The sequence below is a fragment of the Jaculus jaculus genome, chromosome 8 (genome assembly GCF_020740685.1).
Source record: "Jaculus jaculus isolate mJacJac1 chromosome 8, mJacJac1.mat.Y.cur, whole genome shotgun sequence".
Classification (NCBI taxonomy): Eukaryota; Metazoa; Chordata; class Mammalia; order Rodentia; family Dipodidae; genus Jaculus; species Jaculus jaculus.
In genome coordinates this window covers 70,962,051-70,980,819 of record NC_059109.1, presented here as the reverse complement: position 1 = coordinate 70,980,819, position 18,769 = coordinate 70,962,051, and the positions used below count along the sequence as shown (strand labels likewise).

Sequence of the window (18,769 nt, the reverse complement as noted above, 5' to 3'; positions counted from 1 at the left end):
CACTAGCCTATGTTTTTGCTTATTATCATTGTACTGTGGATTAATGCCAGGGCCTTTTATCATTCTAGGCAAGTACTCACTGAGCTATTGAGCCTGGGCTTTTCTCGATGTGAAGTCCTCTACCTCCCATTCCTCAAAACTAAGCACAGGGAGTGAGAATATAGCTCAAGGGTTTGACAGAGACAAGTAATGGAACAGAGCATGCTGGGCCATAACTCAGCTGTTAATAGTGCTTAACTAGCATACTTGAAGTAATGGGTTTGCTCCATTAGTACCATATTAAACTGAGGATGGCTGCCCAGCACTTTGGAGGACCGGAAACTCAAGGCCATCCTCAGCTACCTAGTGAGTTTGAAGCAACCTGGGCTACAATAAGACCCAGTCTCAAAAAAAGGGAGGAGATGCCAGGCATAGTAGATCATGCCTTTAATCCTAGCACTTGGGATGCCAAGGTAGGAGGATTGCCCTGAGTTCGAGACCACCCTGATAAAAATAAAATAAAATAAAATAAAATAAGATAAGATAAAATAAAATAAAATAAAATAAAATAAAAAATAGTGAATTCTAGGTCAGTCTGGGCTGTAGTAAGACCTTACCTCAAAAAAGGGGGGGGGGGATAGCTGGCACAGGCAGGTAAGAGGATCACCAGGATCGCTGGGAGTTCAAGGCCACTCTGAGACTACATAATGAATTCCAGAGCAAAACCCTACCTGGGGGCAGTGGGGGAAGGAGAATAGCTGGGCATAGTGGCACATGCCTTTAATCTTAGCACTTGGGAGGCAGAGGTAGAAGGATCGCTGTGAGTTCCAGATCAGATTGAACTAATGAGATTCCATGCCTTGAAAAAACAAATTAATTAATTAAAAATAAATTTAAAAGGGAGAGAAGAGAATAACTTCGGAGTTTTCTATACAACTTTGCCCAACTAGAGTAATACTTCTATGTGTATAAGTGCCCTTATATCTATTTCATGTAACCTGTATCTATTTCATATAAGCCTTACACAATAGAACTTTATAATTGTATAGACTGTAGAGCACTTGAGAAGGTATATTTATAGATTTATTTTCATTGTTAACTAAATGATATACAAAGGAATATTCAATAAGAAAGAGAGTTATCACTGGGTATTGGTGGCTCACACCTTTAATCCCAGCACTTGGGAAGCAGAGGTAGGAGGACCGCTGTGAGTTCAAAGCAACCGTGGAACTTCAGAGTGAATTCCAATTTATCCTGAATTAGAGTAAGACCCTACCTTGAAAAACCAGAAAGAGAGAGAGAGAATTATCTATAGATCACCTCATTGGATGAATGGGTTGTAATTATACATATATAAATGATGTGTAGTACTTCCTTCTAAACCAGCTCTCAAAAGCAACTAACAGGTTGTCTATAGCTCCAGCAAGGGTTTTATTGGTAGTTACAGGTACAAAGAATTAATGAAGAGTGATAGGACCACTCCAGGATGTTTTTGCTTTGGGCTTGACTCAGCTAAGTAGGTCAGTTACGAAAGGAAGATTTTCTTGAGAGTTCTCAAAAACTTCCTCTCCAAAATACCTTTCATATGATACTACTAAAAACTAATAATGTCATCACCATAAGAGCTTATGTGGCACTGCCCTGTCTTAAAAGGCACATAGGCCTCGGGGTGTAGTGTGCTTTCCAAGCAGGCCAGCCAGCTGGGTTCAAGCTGATAAGAAAAATTATTATAGTAGCCAACATCAGCAATACCTACATGCAGTGTCACAGGGAGGTTCTGACCAATCCAATATGACAGGGTTGAAGGCCTGAGAGCAGGATGGAAGGTGATGCTCAAGGAGAAAAAGTGTGAACCAAGTTCATGTGTTTGCCTGGGGCTGGCAGGCAGAAACCTGACCAGCAGACAGAAAGGATAGCTTTCAACTCTGTCAGAATGGAGTGAAGGTGAGTGGTTGTAAAATTAGAGTATGAAAAGAAAAAATACAAGGAAAAAGATAACTAGCAAACAGAAGAAAGATCAGGGAAGTTCAGCTATTCTTGCAAGCAGCCAGGAAAGACAGGTCTGAAGGAGGTGGTCCTCAGATGCCCCATTATCCATTCCTCATCTTGTAACATTGTTTGTCATTTTGCCTTTCTTCATCCTCTGCCAGTACCCCATCTTCATTCTTAGTTACTTGTCTGTGAAGCCCAGCTGCAACCCAATTTTACCAAAAAAAAAAAAAAAAAAAAAGAAGAGATTATTTCATTATTTCATCTCTCTTTATTCAGAATTGAGCCCACAGGTACATGAAAGCATCATTTCATAAGCCCAATGAAGGAACTGTTTGAAGTTAAAAGGTGTGCATTCAGCCACGGGACACATCTCCAAGTATGGTAGGCCATGGGCCCCAGCTCATACAGAATGCAGGCTGAAGCAAATTGCTCCGAGACGGCAAATGAGCACAAGGACCTGGTAGCAGAAAGGTCTCGTAGAACATGTGGAATGTGAAAGATAGGTAGCAGCAGAAAGGAAGGAGGAAGTGCCCTAAGGGCAAAGGCACATAACCCCGGCGAGGGCAGTAGATACTTGGAACCCATTAGGAAAATGCCAGACCACTCCAGGCTGGTCAGCTAGCATTGCCAGGGAGAGGAACGCTGGCCATAAGGATGGAGACAAACTGTTCCAGTTTCTGAGCGGCTTGCTTCCCAGCCAGCAGCACTTCCTCATGATTGGCTTTCCCCAGGTTTTCGTAATCCATGATGACCTTGTTGGTGATGAGTGAGAAACCAAAGACACGAAGTCCACAGTGCCGTGCAACTATCACTTCTGGTACTGTGCTCATGCCTGATGGGGAGAGAGGAAGACCCTCAAATGACTTCTTTTCTGATCATGCTTTAGTCTTGCTGTTAATTCTGAGATTCACTGAGAATTTAACATTTTCACAAGTATCCAAAACAGCAGCTAAATTAGTACTGAGCTTATGCTGTGTTGTGTCCCTGTGAGTGTATGAGGCTTCTGAGAGACTTACAAATTTCTTACAAATATTGTCATGGTGCATGTGTGTTTTTGTTGTTGTTGTTTGTTCTGTTTTGTCTTGTTTCCAAGGTAGGGTCTTGCTCTAGCCCAGGATGACCTGGAATTCACTATGTAGACTCAGGGTGGCCTCAAATTCACGACAATCCTCTTACTCTGCCTCCCAAGTGCTGGGATTAAAGGCGTGCGCCACCACGCCCGGTGGCACATGTGTTATTTGTGATAATTCTCAAGTTAGTATTAATGACATGAGTCCCCCTTCCAGCCACAGATACAGAAGGTGCTTGTACTGATATTTGTTAGAATTCTTACAAGCAGTCAAATAGTAGGTGACAGTGCTGAAGCTACCAGTGTCCAGTGGTTTAATGCTTCAGCCGGCACACCTCCCCACGCTCATTGTTACCAGCTCTTTTCCTTAAACTTCCAGCCCAATTCCCCTCCTCACCAACAGCATCTGCCCCCAACTTCTGCAGCAAACGGCACTCTGCAATGGTCTCAAAGTTGGGGCCTGCCAACATCACATAGGTGCCCTCCTGAAGTTCTCGCTGCTCCCCCATTTGTTTCCAGGCACTGAAAGCCTTCTGTCTCATGTTCCGGTCATAAGCATCAGACATGGCAGGGAAACGAACTCCAAACCTAGGGCATAGATAGAAGGCATTACAGAAGCTGCCTCCCAGACAAGATCCTTAAGCTCTAGGAATTCTAAACAAAGGATAAAGATACACACCTTTCCTCATTGGGGCCTCTGAGAGGGTTCTCACCACAGAAACCAGGTAAGTTGATGTGATCACGAATCAGCATGATATCTCCAACCTCAAATTTGGGGTTGAGCCCTCCAGCTGCATTGGTGACCACCAAAGTGTCCACACCCAGAAGATGGAAAACTCTCACTGGAAATGTCACCTTAGAAGACAAAGACATAGTGTTTTCAAACTTCATTAACATGGCCAGACATACCAGCAATTTGGAGGCAGAGTAGGAAGAACACTGTGAATTTGAGGCTAGCTTGAGACTACAGTGAATTCCAGGTCAGCCTGGACTAGAGATTTTACCTCAAAAACAAACAAACAAAAAATCACTAATATACCTACAAAGACATGCATAATATACACTATGAGAGAGAAAATAGCTAGGTAATAAAATATAATAATAATGTATGCCTTCTTTCAGATTCAACCAAACCTCTGCCCTCTGATTTACCTTCCACAGTGGGTACCCTTCATACATGTGGAATCTTCCTTGCATCATCACACAAGCTCTGTCATTCAGGAACCCAAACACCAGTCGACCAGCATGTCCTGGCACTGGGTAGAGACAAGAAAGGAAAAAGGACCGGTTATATATTCATGGAATCACTACCAAGCAAACACCACTGAACTATTTCCCCAGCCCCACGGTTTTTAAACATTTATTAAATGTGTCAACTCTAGGGAAAGAGGAAAACAGAAATCTAAAAAAATTAATTAATAAGCCATGGTGAGTTAGTTATTTGGAATAAGTAAACCAAATAAACTACCCTTGTCCTTTAATTGCCCTGTTTCATTGGGCCTTTATAAGTCTTAGCCTTAGAGCTTCCTGGCTGCCATTAGAGTGCTGGGCATGGCATCATCAGATCCCAAAGTGTGCCACTGTACATGTGGGACATTGGTCCCTTTCCCTTTCCAAGGGGGCAGTGTGAAGCAGGACTTATGTAATCCTATAGTAATACATGTGTGTATGCATGCCTGTAAGAACATAGTGGTCAGTGCTTATTGTTGCTGTGAATTAGTCTATATCTAGGACTGCAGATGGGAGTTGGGAGGATGGGAATAGCAGAAAGACACTAGGAACAGGCCTGTCTTTGTCCTAGGAAGCTACAGGAATGCTGAAGGAGAATAGAAGGGTGTGTGTGTGTGTGTGTGTGTGTGTGTGTGTGTGTGTGTAGGGGGTAATGGTTTATGGGAAGAGGCACATGGAAAGAGAAATTCTAAGAATTTTAAGGTGCTTAAAGCCAGTAAAGCAGCACAAAGATATGATCATAGTCCCACAGACATACACGCATACCCAGCCACCTGTGGAAATTTCTTTCTAAAGAAATCCTGATTCCTGGTAGTGTTGTTCTCCTCTTATTTATTTATTTATTTGAGAGAGAGACAAAGTGAGAGAGAATGGGCACTCCTGAGCCTCTAGCCACTGCAAATGAACTCCTGACATATGTGCCACCATCCTTTGGCTTATCAGGCAAGCACCTTAACCACAAAGCTATCTCTCTAGCCCTATGCTCCTCTCTTACAATTGCCTTTGGCCAAATGATCAGATCAAAAATAGAAACAGGACAATGATTGAGATGGGGAGGTAATATGATGAAGAATAGAATTTCAAAGGGAAAGTGTGGGGAGGGAGGGAATTACCATGGAATTTTTTTTATAATCATAGAAAATGCTAATAAAAATTAAAAAAAAAAAAAAGAACAGGGCTGGAGAGATGACTTAGCAATTAAGATGTTTGCCTGCAAAGCCAAAGAATCCCGGTTGGATTCCCCAGGACCCACAAAAGCAAAATGCACAAGGGGGCACATGTGTCTGGAGTTCATTTGCAGTGGCTGGATGCCCTGGTGTGCCCATTCCCTCCCTCCCTCCTTTCTTCCTTCCCTCCCTTCCTCTCTCTCTTTCTTAAAATAAATAAATAAACGAACAATATAAAAAAGATAAATAAAACAAAATAAAATAGAAACAAAGCCAGGTGTGGTGGAACACGCCTTTATTTCCAGCACTCCGGAGGCACAGGTGGGAGGACTGCCCTAAGTTCAAGGCTTCCCTGAGACTATGCAGTGAATTCCAGGTCAGCTTGGGCTAGAGCAAAACCCTACCTCGTAAAAAAAGAAAAAGAAAAAAAAAGAATAGAAACACAGGACCGGATGTGGTGGAACATGCCTTTATTCCCAGCACTGGAGGCAGAGGTAAGAGGATCACTGTGAGTTCAAGGCCAGCCTCTGACAAGACTGAGTTCAAGGTCAGCCTAGGCTAGAGCAAGACATTACCTCAACCTCACACCCCACACCCCTGCAAAAAAAAAAAAAAAAAGAATAGAAACATTGACTATCCAGATTGGATTCCATAGAATCCTATCAACATCCCTCACTTTTAACTTCTACATGCCCTTGACAATACCTGTGCTTCGGGGAAAGTTTGGTATCTCACTATAGTCAAAGCTCTGGGCCTGAGTTAATTTCTCTGTCAAACCTCCCAACCCAGAACCACAGATGATTGCCACTTGAGGTCGGTGCTTGGTGTGAGACAGAAGCCAGTCTGCAGTGTTCTGGCAATCTTCATATGTGAATCTAGGAAATAAAAGAAAAATCAAAAACTTCTGGTTAAGATGGCAGTGTAGGAACCATGCGAAAGCAGCCTAGGGGAGAAAAAGCCAAAAATAAACCCAGCAAAATGTACTCTTCTACTAAAAAGTGAGGAATACAAGAAATTATCAACTGCAGCAGAGAAGTAGGACAGATCCAGAGCATCTAGAGCCCACAGAAGCAGGTAGAAGTGGCTCCAGAAACAGGGGAACCAGGTCCACGTGGCCACAGCTGCAAGGCTCAGCACAAACCACAGAAAAAGCCAGGTGAGAGAATTCTTCACTCACACCAGAGCTCCTTGAAAACTCAAGAAATATGGAAGGGAGGATGGCAGGGAAGAACTGAGGAGCACCTGTGAGGAAGAGGATTGTGGGGACCAGCAGGAGAACATAAGCCACCATCCACAACCTCCCCTCCCCCAAGCAAACGGCAGGAAACACCAGAGGCAAGGGAGCTCACCTAACACAGCACAGGTGATCAGAGTGGCGATCCATTAACCCACCCAGCCTACCTGAACCCAGAGCACAGCAAAAGGGACCCAAGCAGGAGTACAGCAAAATTGAGACCAAAACCAACCCAAAAGGTAATTGGGATTATACCAGGTCAGTACCCATCAAATAAGCCTGATATATAGGCTTGAATCGGAAATAATAATTGCACCTTCCATGTCAGTATAAATTATATGTCAAATCTGATGGATGGTAGGATCTGCCATTCTTAAATAAGCTATATTTTGGGCTTGTCATTTGTTGCTTTCTGATTTATAGTACCTTTGTTTCCTCATCTGTCATTCATTAGGGAAGGGTCTTGCTCACAAGCTGAATGGGAACCTTCAACAGACCAGAAAGTTTAGCCTTCTAGTTAACAGAATCAAGGATTTGGGGTAACACACATCCTAAGGGATTGTGGCTTTGTTAGAGGATCTGGTTGTTATAATACCTACTCTTGCATAAATACTCTGTGCTGTTTTCATTGAATGTGTAAATTGTTTAGTTAAATTTTAGAATCTGCCTGTATTATGTTCTACTCAGTCTACTTGCATACTCTCATAGCATGCAACCCAACATCTAGTGTCACTTTTGTAGTTACTCTGAGAGTCTTAAGAGCCACACCTAGCACCTTAAGCTCCTACCTGAAGATATATAACATCAGATTGATTGATACATCTAACAATGCTGCAGATGATAATTAGAAAATACAAGCATTAAATTAATTTAAGATGGAAAAATATGTACATCATAACACAAGAAACAAAAAAATCCACCAAAAATTATTAATGCATCAGAAATGATGTCCAGGGAGATTGATTTAAAGGAGATGCCTGAGAAAGATTTCAAAAGAATGATTATAAATATGTTTAAAAAATCAAAAAATGAAAGAAGACACAGGAAACCAATTTAATGAAATAAGAAGGTCAATACAAGATTTAAATAAGGAAATAGAAGCAATAAAGAAAAACCAGTCAGACTTACTAGCAATGAAGAACTCTATCAATAAAATAAAAAATTCTGTACAAAATCTCACCAGTAGAATGGACGAAGGAAAGAACAGAATATCTAAACTAGAAGACCAGGTGGCAGATCTAATATAGTCCAACAAAGAGAAAGACAAACTAATAGGAAAGTATGAATGGGAATTTCACGATATTCAGGACACTATGAAAAGATCAAACATAAAAATTCATGGTATAGTAGAAGGAGAAGAATTTCACTCTAAAGTTATTGTAGGTGTTTTCAACAAAATCATAGAAGAAAACTTCCCTCAAAGTGGGAAAGGGATGCCAATGAAGATACAGGAAGCCTTTAGAATGCCAAATAGACAAAACCTGAAAAGAACCTCTCCTCACCATACTATAATTAAAATACCAAGCACACAAACCAAAGAAAATACACTGAAAGCAGCTAGAGAGAAAAATCAAGTCACATACAAAGGCAAGACCATCAGGATCACAGCATATTATTCAACACAAACTTTAAACGCCAAAAGGGCTTGGAATGACACACTCCCAAGTTCTGAAAGATAACTACTATCAACCAAGATTACTTTGTCCTGCAGAGCTATCCATTCAAATAGAGAGAAATAAGGACATTCCAAAATAAAAGCAGGCTAAAGGAATATTTGAAGACAAAACCAGCTCTACATAAAATATTTGAAAGGATCCTCCCTGCTCAAGAGAAAGAAAAGCATAATATAATAAATCTGGAAAAAAACAAACTGTACTCACATACTAGTTGATGCAAGAAAGCAAAGGTAAAACCAGAAGAACTACGAAATAAGAAAACAGCAAAAATAAACACACACCATTCAATAATAAATCTTAATATCATCAGCCTCAATGCTCCAACCAAAAGACATAGATTTGCATGCTGGTTAACAGTATCCTTCAATTTGTTGCCTCCAAGAAACTCACCTTTCCACAAAGTATGGACACTATCTTAGGTTGAAATGTTAGAAAATGATGTTTTAAGCAAATGGACCTAGAAAACAAGCCAGGGATCACTATCCTGATATCTGACAAGGTAGACTTCAGTCCAACATTAGTTAGGAAAGATATGGAAGGTCACTTTATATTGAATGAAGGCAAACTCCAAAAGGAGGACATTACAATCCTAAACATTTATGCCCTAACATAGGGGCACCCAAATTCATCAAACAAATGCTATTAAATCTAAGGTCATAGATAACATGAAACACAGTTGTAGTGAGTGAGTTCAACACCCCACTCTCATCAATTGACAGACCATCCCAACAAAAAACAAATAGAGAGGAATCTGGATTAAATGAGGTCATAGAACAAATTGACCTAACAGATATCTACAGGACATTTTATCCAAATGCTGCAGAATACACATTCTTTTCAGCAGCACATAGACCATATATTAGGATACAAAACAAATCTTGACAAATAAAGGAAAATTTAAAAAATTCCTTTCACTCTATCTGATCACAATGGAATCAAACTACAAATCAATAGGAAGAAAAGCTACAGAGCATAAACAAGTCATGGAAGCTAAACAATACACTACTAAATGATGAATGGGTCAATGAAGAAATCAAGAAGGAAATCAAAAAATTCATAGAGTCAAATGATAATGAGAACACAACATACCAAAACCTTTGGGATGAAGGCAGTCCTGAGGGAAAATCTGAAAAAAAATGGATGATTTCCTTATATGACCTACCTCAACTAAATCAAGCTGAGATTAACCACTTAGAACAACCTATAACAAGCATAGAAATCCAAGCAGTTATCAAAAGAAGAGTTATCAAAAAAAGGTCCATGCCCAGATGGAGTCACTGGTGAATTTTACCAGACCTTCAAGGAAGAACTAACACAAATGCTTCTTAAACTTTTCCATAAAATAGAAAAATAAGGAATCCTATCAAACCCCTTCTACAAAGCTAGCATCACCATGATAACAAACCAAGCAAAGATAGAACAAAAAAAGAAAATTACTTTGGCAAACAGAATACAAGAATATATCAGAAAGATCATTCATCCCAAACAAGTAGCCTTTATCCCAGAGATGCAGGGATGGTTCAATATGTACAAATTGATAAATGTCATACATTATAGAAATGTACTAAAGGACAAAAATCACATGATCATCTCATTAGATGCAGAAAAAGTATATGATAAAATCCAACATCCCGTCATGATTAAAGTCCTACAGAAGCCACCTTTAATCCCAGTACTCGGGAGACAGAGGTAGGAGGATTGCCATGAGTTCGAGGCCACCCTAAGACCTCATAGTGAATTCCAGGTCAGCTTGGGCTACAGTGAGACCCTACCTCAAAAAGAAAAAAATATTGGCAAACAGAATATAAGACTATATCAGAAAAATCATTCACCCTGACTAAGTAGGCTTGATCTCAGAGATAGAAGGATGGTTCAACATATACAAATTGATCAATGTAATACATTATATAAATGGACTGAAGAACATAAATCACTTGATCATCTCATAAGATGCAGAAAAAACATTTGACAAAAATCCAACATCCCTTCTTGATAAAAGTCCTACAGAGACTGGGAATAGAATGAACATATCTCAACATAATAAAGGCTATTTGTGACAAGCCTACAGACAACATAATACTAAATGGAGAAAAACTTGAAGCTTTTCCACTCAAATCAGGAACAAGACAAGGGTGTCCACTGTTCCCTCTTTTATTAATATAGTACTAGAAATCTTAGCCATAGCAATAAGGCAAGAGACACATAAAAGGGATACAAATTGGAAAGGAAGAGGTCAAGTTCTTGTTATTTGTAGATGACATGATTCTATACATATAGGACCCTAAAGACTCTACCAACAAACTGTTAGAGCTGTTAAACACCTATAGCCATGTAGCAGGATACAAAATAAACACACAGATATGCTAACATACATACACTAACAACAAACACACACAGAATGAAGTCAGAGAATCACTCCCATTCAGAATTGCATCAAAATAAATAAATAAATAAAATGCCTTACAATAAACCTAACCAGGGGAATGAAGGATCTCTACAATAAAAACTAAGACACTCAAGCAAGAAATTGTAGAAGACACTAGGAAATGGAAAGACATCCCTTGTTCTCAGATCGGAAAAATCAATATTGTGAAAATGGTAATCTTACTTAAAGCAATCTACATATTTAATGGAATCACCATCAAAATTCCATTGGCATTCTTCACAGATATAGAAAAGACAATCCAAAAATTCATTTGGAATAGGTTGGTATTGTATATATGTAAGTACAATGATTGAGATGGGGAGGTAATATGATGAAGAATGGAATTTCAAAGGAGAAAGTGTGGGAGGGGGGCTATTACCATGGGATATTTTTTATAATCATGGAAAATGTTAATAAAAATTTTAAAAAAATTTAAAAAATTCATTTGGAAGCACAAAAAACCTCCAGTATCTAAAACAATTTTGAGCAACAAAAATAATGCTGATTTCAACCTATACTACAGAGCCACAGTAACAAAACTGCATAGTACTGGCACAAAAGCAGACATGTAAATCATTGGAACAGAACAGAACAGAGGACCCAGATGTAAGTCCGGGTACCTATCCACCTGATAGTCAAAAAAAAAAAAAGCCAAAAATACTCATTGGAGAAAAGACAGCCTCTTCAGCAAATTGTGCTGAGAAAACTGCATATGTATCTGTAGAAGGATTGATCCTTATCTCTTTCCATGCACAGGAATTAAGTCCAAATGGATCAAAGACCTTAATATTAGACCTGAGCATCTGAAACTGCCAGAGGAAAAAATAGAGGAAACCCTTCAGCATATTGGTCTTGGCAAAGACTTTCTGAATATAACCCCAATTGCTCAGGCAATATAACCACAGATTAACCACTGGGACTTCATGAAGTTACAAAGCTTTTGATGGCAAAAGACACTTTGAACAGAGCAAAGAGGCAAGCTACAGAATGGGAAAAAATCCTTGCTAACTATACATTTGATAGAGGATTAATATCTAGGATATATACAGAATTCAAAAAATTAAATAAGAAATCAAACAACCCAATTAAAAATGGGCTATGGAACTAAATAAGAGAGTTCTCAATAGAAGAAACACAGATGGCATATAAACATATTAAAAAATGTTCTACATCCCTAAAAACCAGGGAAATTCAGATTAAAACTATGCTGAGATTCCATCTTACTCCTGTCAGATTGGCTACCGTCATGAAAACAAATGACCATAAATGCTGGTGAGGTTGTGGGAAAAAGAGGAACCCTTCTACACTGTTGGTGGGAATGCAATCTGATTCAGCCATTGTGGAAATTAGTGTGGTGGTTCCTGAGACAGCTAAAAATAGATCTACCATATGACCCAGCTATACCACTCCTACACATATATCTTAAGGACTCATCTCACTACCTTAGAGAGACTTGCTCAACCATGTTTACTGCCTCTCTATTCACAACAGCTAGAAATGGAAACAGCCTTGATGTCCCTCAACAGACGAATGGATAACAAAGATGTGGCACATTTACACAATGGAGTTCTGCTCAGCGGCAAAGTGAAGTTATGAAATTTGCAAAAAAAGATTACACTAAGTGAGGTAACCTATGTCAAGAAAGCCAAACATCACATGTTCTCTCTCATTTGTGGATCCTAGCTACAAATGATTGGATTTCTGTGTGAGTAGGAAGAAAACTCAGTAGCAAAGGCCAGTAAGCTAGAAAGGAGATAATAAAGGGAATAGAAAGGGATGGAGGGGGGACGTAATAGAATGGTATTGTACATATGTAAGTAGAAGAACAGATTAACAGGGTTGAAAAAACCTAATTGAGGTCAGGGGAAGAGACTGAGTAAAGGAAAGGTGGAAAGAGTATATTTTGGACAATGGAACACTCAGAAGCCATAGATTGTTACTAGAAATTTTTCAGTGCCAGGGATGAGATGGATACCTTGCAGTGAGTTGTTGGCCAGGGAGGTCCCTGATGACCCCCAAACATTACAGGCCTTTGCCAAGACCCTTGGTTTCACACCAGGAATACATGGTGTTGCAGTCAGATCCACATTGCTGGTAGAAATCACCCAACGAAGAGAAGCTTGTGGGAAAAAAGAGGTTTATTTTGGCTTATAGGCTTGAGGGGAAGCTCCACCATAGCAGGGGAAAACGATGGCATGAGCAGAGGGTGGATATCACCCCCTGGCCAACATAAGGTAGACCATAGCAACAGGAGAATGTGCCAAACACTGGCAAGGGGAAACTGGCTATAACACTTATAAGCCCATCCCCAACAATACACTGCCTCCAGGAGGCATTAATTCCCAAATCTCCATCAGCTGAGAACCTAGCATTCAGAACACCTAAGTTTATGGGGGACACCTGAATCAAACCACCACACATGGTAATACCCTACTGCTGAAGACTCCACATACTTGGGCTGCAAGGTTACTGAGAAATCCTGCTGAAGCTGAGATGGAAACCTCCTCCATGTAGACCAGCTGACAGAAAGCTGGAAAAAGCCACACTGCATGCAGTTCAATGGGAGAGAAAGAAATTACCAGTGAGATAGCCAGTAGTGGACACTGCAAGCCTTATATTTGGCCAGCCAGGCCAAATGAGCAAACATGTACAACAGTGGCAAGTCTATTATGGGGGAACCAACTGCCCTCTAATTTGACTGGAGGCCCACTCCATGGGAGGGAATACATCCCTGATACTGAAAACTTACAATAGGTGTCTTCATGAGCCCTAGGGGTGTAACATCTGCTGCTGTCTGGCTAAATGTATATACTATGCTCACCAAACTGCCCAGTAAGCACTTCTCTTAATGTTCATACCCATATATTAATGCTACTCTCAATTTGGTTAGAGAACCTTCTCTTTGCAGTTGGCAGTGCCCTTGGGATGACTCAAAAGGCACCATTGTTCTGAGAAGAAGTGACAGAGGAGTGCTCAACACTGAAATATCGCAATCACACCTTCCATGGTTCAGGGTCCATTGTGGAAGAGGTGGCAGAAAGAATGTAAGAGCCAAAGGAAGGGTAGGACTCCTTACAATGTGCTCCTCCAACCACAAAATGGCCTGGATACCCATGACCTCACAGTGCCTGACACTACCTACACAAGACCATCATAATGGGAAGAAAAGAACATGACATCAAAACAAAAGTACCTCGAAAACAAACAAACAAAAATACATAGTGAATTCCAGGTCAGCCTGGGCTAGAGCAAGAACCTACCTCAAAAAAAAAAAAAAAAAAGAAAAAGAAAAGAAAAGAAAGACTGATTGAGAGGGGAGGGGATACTTTCACAGGGGAAGGTGGGGTAAGGAGGTAATTACCATGGGATATTGTTTACAATTATGGAAGTTGTCAATAAAAAAGAACGAAACATCAAAATGAATTCTGCTTCCATTCCAAGGACATCATAGACAAATGACTCTCAGCACAGAAAACCTGGTAGGCATCAAGAGGTAAGGGTAGATGGTCCAGAGGAAGACCATATCCTATGTTGAACCACTCTTCTTTTGAATCAGGCCCACTGAAAGTCTGATATGAAATTCCCTTCATTTGAGAGTCTGGAAACAGAATGAAACCTGTTTCCACTAACAGCCTCAACTCCATTGTTAATACCAGCAATCAAACTCAGGGCCACTTAAATGCTAGACAAGTGTTCTAGCAGTGAACTGTACCCTCAGACAGTCAGGTTTCACACCACTCCTTATGACAAGAATTTAGAGAGGACCAGAAGTTGCAGAGAAGTGTCATGAAATAATCAGGGAAAAAAGAATAAGGCCAAGATAGGAGTGATGACACAAACATTATAGAAAACCAGATAGGACAACATAACACAATGGATTACCTACCCTAAGTGAAGTTAGGTAATGAGTAAGACACACAATAAAATCACAAGGTGATAAACAGAAGCAAAAGTTGGTAAGAAATCAACGAAATAACATCCGTAAGGGGGGAAAGAAGTATGAATCTATGGTCACCTGACCTTGTCTAGGCACAGCTCACGGGCCTTCCTCACTGACTATCCCTCATTGGATCCATGGTCATCCATCCAAAAGCTACCATGAACCCCTACAGCTATTCTGATGAGCGGAACTTGGAATTCCAGGATCCCTGGCAGGGAGAAAGGAGTCTTCTAAGGCGTGGATGGAGAGGAGTGAGAGTCTGTTGTCCAACTTCACCGAATTAAGATTTCCTAACCTTCTTTTTTTTTTCTATTTATTTATTTGAGAGCGACAGACACAGAAAGAAAGATAGAGAGAGAGAGAGAGAGAATGGGCGCGCCAGGGCTTCCAGCCTCTGCAAAGAACTCCAGACGCGTGCGCCCCCTTGGGCATCTGGCTAACGTGGGACCTGGGGAACCGAGCCTCGAACCGGGGTCCTTAGGCATCACAGGCAAGCACTTAACCGCTAAACCATCTCTCCAGCCCAAGATTTCCTAACCTTCTTAGAGACTGCATTCCCAACTGGTTCGTCGGAACTCCAATTTGGAGGGAAGCGAGGCGCTAGCAAAGGGCAAGAGAACTCGGCTTTGCTCCCACGAAGTCCCGGTCCCCCTCGGGCTGGGGCGGCGCCACCGCAGCCCGCGCGTGCCCTGCCCGCCCGGCTGCCTCCCGCTCGGCGCCCGGAACCTGAGACGAGGCTCGGCGCCAGGCCTCTCGGCATCTCCAGGGAACTCCCTCCTTCTCTGGGCCCAGACGGCCAAGTTCTCCGACCCCCAGAGCGCCCGGCGCCGCCTCACCGGTTCTCCATGGTGGCAACGCCCTGGCGGTAATCCTGCAAGCCACGCAGCCGCGAGCCGCGCGCGGGCCGCCGCCTGCTCCTCGCGGTCCCGGAGCTCCGCGCTGGGCGCCGCCTTATACCCCGCGCCCCAGCCAATGGCAGCGCAGCACGCAGGCCCGGCCCGTCTCCATGGTGACACACCCCGAGTCGATCCCCCGCCGGAGTGCTCTCGGCGCGGGCCCTGTCCTCTTCTGGGGCGCCGAGCGCTCCTTCCCGCACTCTTCCGGCTCTCCAGGCCGCAGTTTGCAGGAGAGGAAGTCTCTTCGGGGTTAGAAGCAGGGTGATAGGCCACGGGCTGCATATCCGCAACTCTATTCTATTCCGAGCAGTGTCCACAGCAGAGAGAAATTTAAAAGAGAAAATGTCAAACTTAGAGGGCTCACCCCTAGGATAAAATAGAGGGAGTGTCTTCTTCGTTGCTCTCCGGAGGAGGAAGCAGAGACACGCTGGCAACGCAGTGCTACCTGGAGGTAACAGGGTTGGTGAGCACAACCAGGCTCAGGTGGGGAGAAGAAAAGTTCTAGGGCAAGAATTATCATCCAGGCACAGCGTGGACGGCGACAGGTTGAATGGATGCACAGTATTGGATCCAAGCAATTCTGATGACCGAGAGGACTCCTGCCAAGGTGAAAGTTTCTGTAACCGAATTACACAATTTTCCCCCAGAATTATACAATGTAACATCTTGACAAGAATCCAGCTATTTATTCTTCCACTCTTACAGGTTTAATTAACCTCACACCAAATCACAAATCAATAGGCTTTGCTTAGCTGTTCCCTCTCCTGAATGTTCATGTTTCCTGCTGCCATTTTACCATCACCTTAGCTCAAGTCACTATGTCCAACATTCACCTAGCAGATACTTAGTGAGCATCAATTATACACCATAACTGTACCAGCAGGGGCAGGAGAGATGGCTCACTGGTTAAGACAGGTTTGATAAGCGGTGCATATATCTGGAATTTGTATGCAGCACTAGAGATCCTGGAGCATTGATTTTTTTTCTCTCTCTCTCCTCTCCCCCCCCCCCCCCCGTGTGTGTGTGTGTGTGTGTGTGTGTGTTTCTCTGTCTCTCTTCTCTCTGTTCCTGTTTACAAATAAATAAAAATATTTTAAAAAAATAACCAGATGTTGTAGCACATGAAGACGGAGACAGGAGAGTTCAAGATCAGCCTGTATTATTTCTAGTTAGACCCTGTCTCAAAAAAAAAAAAAGAAGGAAAAAAGGTCAATCCAAGAAACTATCAATATTTGAAAGTTCTTATTCTTTAACTTTTTTGTCATTTGAACTTGAGCTTCTCTTGCCAGGTGTCCTCATTAGAGTGACATTGTCTTGGAACTCTGCATGACAATCCCTGACTCAACGTAGTGATGCCCAGGGAAGACAAGGTGACCTGGAAGTCCAACTACTTCCTTAAGATCATGTAGCTCTTGGATGATTGCCCAAAATGCTTCATTGGGGGAGCAGACAACGTGGGCTCCATGCAGATGCAGCAGATCTACATGTCCCTCTGAAGAAAGGCCGAAGTGCTGATGGGTAAGAACACTGTGATGCACACAGCCATCAGAGGGCACCTGGAGAACAACCCAGCTCTGGAGAAACTGTTGCCTCATATCAGAGAGAAGGTGGACTTTGTGTTCACCAGGGCGGACCTCACCAAGATCAGGGACATGCTGCTGGTCAATAAGGTGCCAGCTGCCCATGTGCTGCTGTCACTGTCCCATGTGAAGTCACTGTGCCCGCCCAGAACACCAGTCTGGGGTCTGAGAAGACCTCCTCCTTTCAGGCTTTAGGCATCACCACCAAAACCTCCAGGGGCATCATTGAAATTCTGAGTGACGTGCAGCTCATCAAAACTGGAGACACAGTGGAAACCAGCGAGAATACCCTGCTGGGCATGCTGAACATTCTCAGCTTCTTTGAGCTATTCATCCAGCAGGTGTTTGACAATGGCAGCAACTACAACCCCAAGTGCTTGACATCAGAGATTACCCTGCGTTCTCACTTCCTGGAGGGTGTCTGCAATGTTGCCAGTGCTTGTCGGCAGATCAGTTGCCCAGCTGTTGCCTCAGTGCCTCATTCTGTCATCAGTGGGTACAAGCGGGTCTGGCTTTGTCTATGGAGACTGGGTACACCTCCCCACTTGCTGAGAAGGTCCAGGCTTTGTGGGTTGATCCATCTGCATTTGTGGCAGCCGCCCCCACGGCTGCCACCACTGCTGCTGCCGCCGTGTCCCCAGCCAAGGTGGAAGCCAAGGAAGAGTCAGAGGAGTCAGACGAGAATATGGGATTTGGTCGCCTTGATTAGTCACCAGAAAGCAACCAAAAGTCCAGCTTTATTTGGAAAACATGGAAATAAAAACTTATTTCTCCTTAAATTGATTTTTTGATGTTGTTGTTGTTGTTCTTTTTTGATTTGTTTTTAACACTGAAATCTAATCAGGAAGCCAAGCTAGATAAAGCGACCATTAATCCCAACACTGGCTGAGGTAGGAGGTTGAGTAAAAGGATGACAGTGAGTTCAGAGCTAGCCTGGGCTACAGTGTGAGTTTCCGGTCAGCATGGGCTAGAGTGAGATCCTGCCTCACAAAAACAGCCCTTCCCCAAGTAAAAAAATCTAATTAAGTTTACACATGAAAATATTATACCATAGTTATATCTAAGAAAGTTAAAACCTAATTTATTTTATTTAATTTTTATATTTATTTGTTTATTTAAGGGGGTAGAGAGAGAATGGGCACACCAGGGCTCTAGCCACTGCAAACAAACTCCAGACGCATGGGCCACCTTGTGCATCTGGCTTTATGTGGGTACTGGAGAACTTAACCTGGGTCCTTAGGTTTTACAGGCAAGAGCCTTAACCACTGAGTCATGGCTCCAGTCCTCATTTTACTTATCTATTTATTTTTGGATTTGTTAAACTGTGTTTGTTTTTAAGAGTAGGTCTCCTTCATGTATAGTCTACACTACCTTGGCTTAGTATGTAACTGAGGCTGGCATTGAACTCCTGATTCTACTGTTTCTACCTCTTGAGTGAAAGAATTACAGGTATCAGTCTCCACACACAGATAATCAGTTATTTCAAATGGAAGCTGTCTAAAGTAAGTATATGCAAACAAAACTAAAAAGGTAATATACAATAGCTGCAAAAATTTGATTTTTTTTATTTATCTATATTTAT

General features: G+C 42.0%; 1 protein-coding gene and 1 pseudogene across 3 annotated transcripts; one reads left to right on the top strand and one right to left on the bottom strand.

The window, feature by feature from the left end:
- Positions 1–1,040: 1,040 nt before the first annotated feature.
- On the bottom strand, positions 1,041–16,021 carry LOC101602467 (purine nucleoside phosphorylase). 3 transcript variants are annotated; one of them, XM_045157482.1, is made up of 7 exons: positions 15,438–15,540; positions 15,250–15,311; positions 6,142–6,311; positions 4,193–4,296; positions 3,720–3,895; positions 3,438–3,628; positions 2,220–2,803 (listed from the first exon to the last, which is right to left on the bottom strand). In XM_045157482.1, the coding sequence occupies exons 2-7, from the start codon at positions 15,264–15,266 to the stop codon at positions 2,586–2,588; spliced, it is 876 nt and encodes a 291-aa protein (XP_045013417.1). In that variant the 5' UTR covers positions 15,267–15,311; positions 15,438–15,540; the 3' UTR covers positions 2,220–2,585. The 3 variants fall into 3 exon arrangements, with proteins under 3 accessions (XP_045013418.1, XP_045013417.1, XP_045013419.1); XM_045157483.1 differs by lacking the exons at positions 2,220–2,803; positions 15,438–15,540 and adding an exon at positions 1,041–2,170 and having other exon boundaries at positions 15,250–15,395; XM_045157484.1 differs by lacking the exons at positions 15,250–15,311; positions 15,438–15,540 and adding an exon at positions 15,548–16,021.
- LOC101602178 lies at positions 15,775–17,931 on the top strand (annotated as a pseudogene).
- Positions 17,932–18,769: the final 838 nt, after the last annotated feature.

Bases quoted from the DNA above. Each gene is read 5' to 3' on its own strand.
- LOC101602467 (XM_045157482.1), bottom strand. The intron at 4,297-6,141 runs GTATTGTCAAGG...GTCTCTACCCAG, and splicing joins AAACTTTCCCCGAAGCACAG to TGCCAGGACATGCTGGTCGA. The intron at 2,804-3,437 runs GTGAGGAGGGGA...TCTCCCCATCAG, and splicing joins GTTGGGGGCAGATGCTGTTG to GCATGAGCACAGTACCAGAA.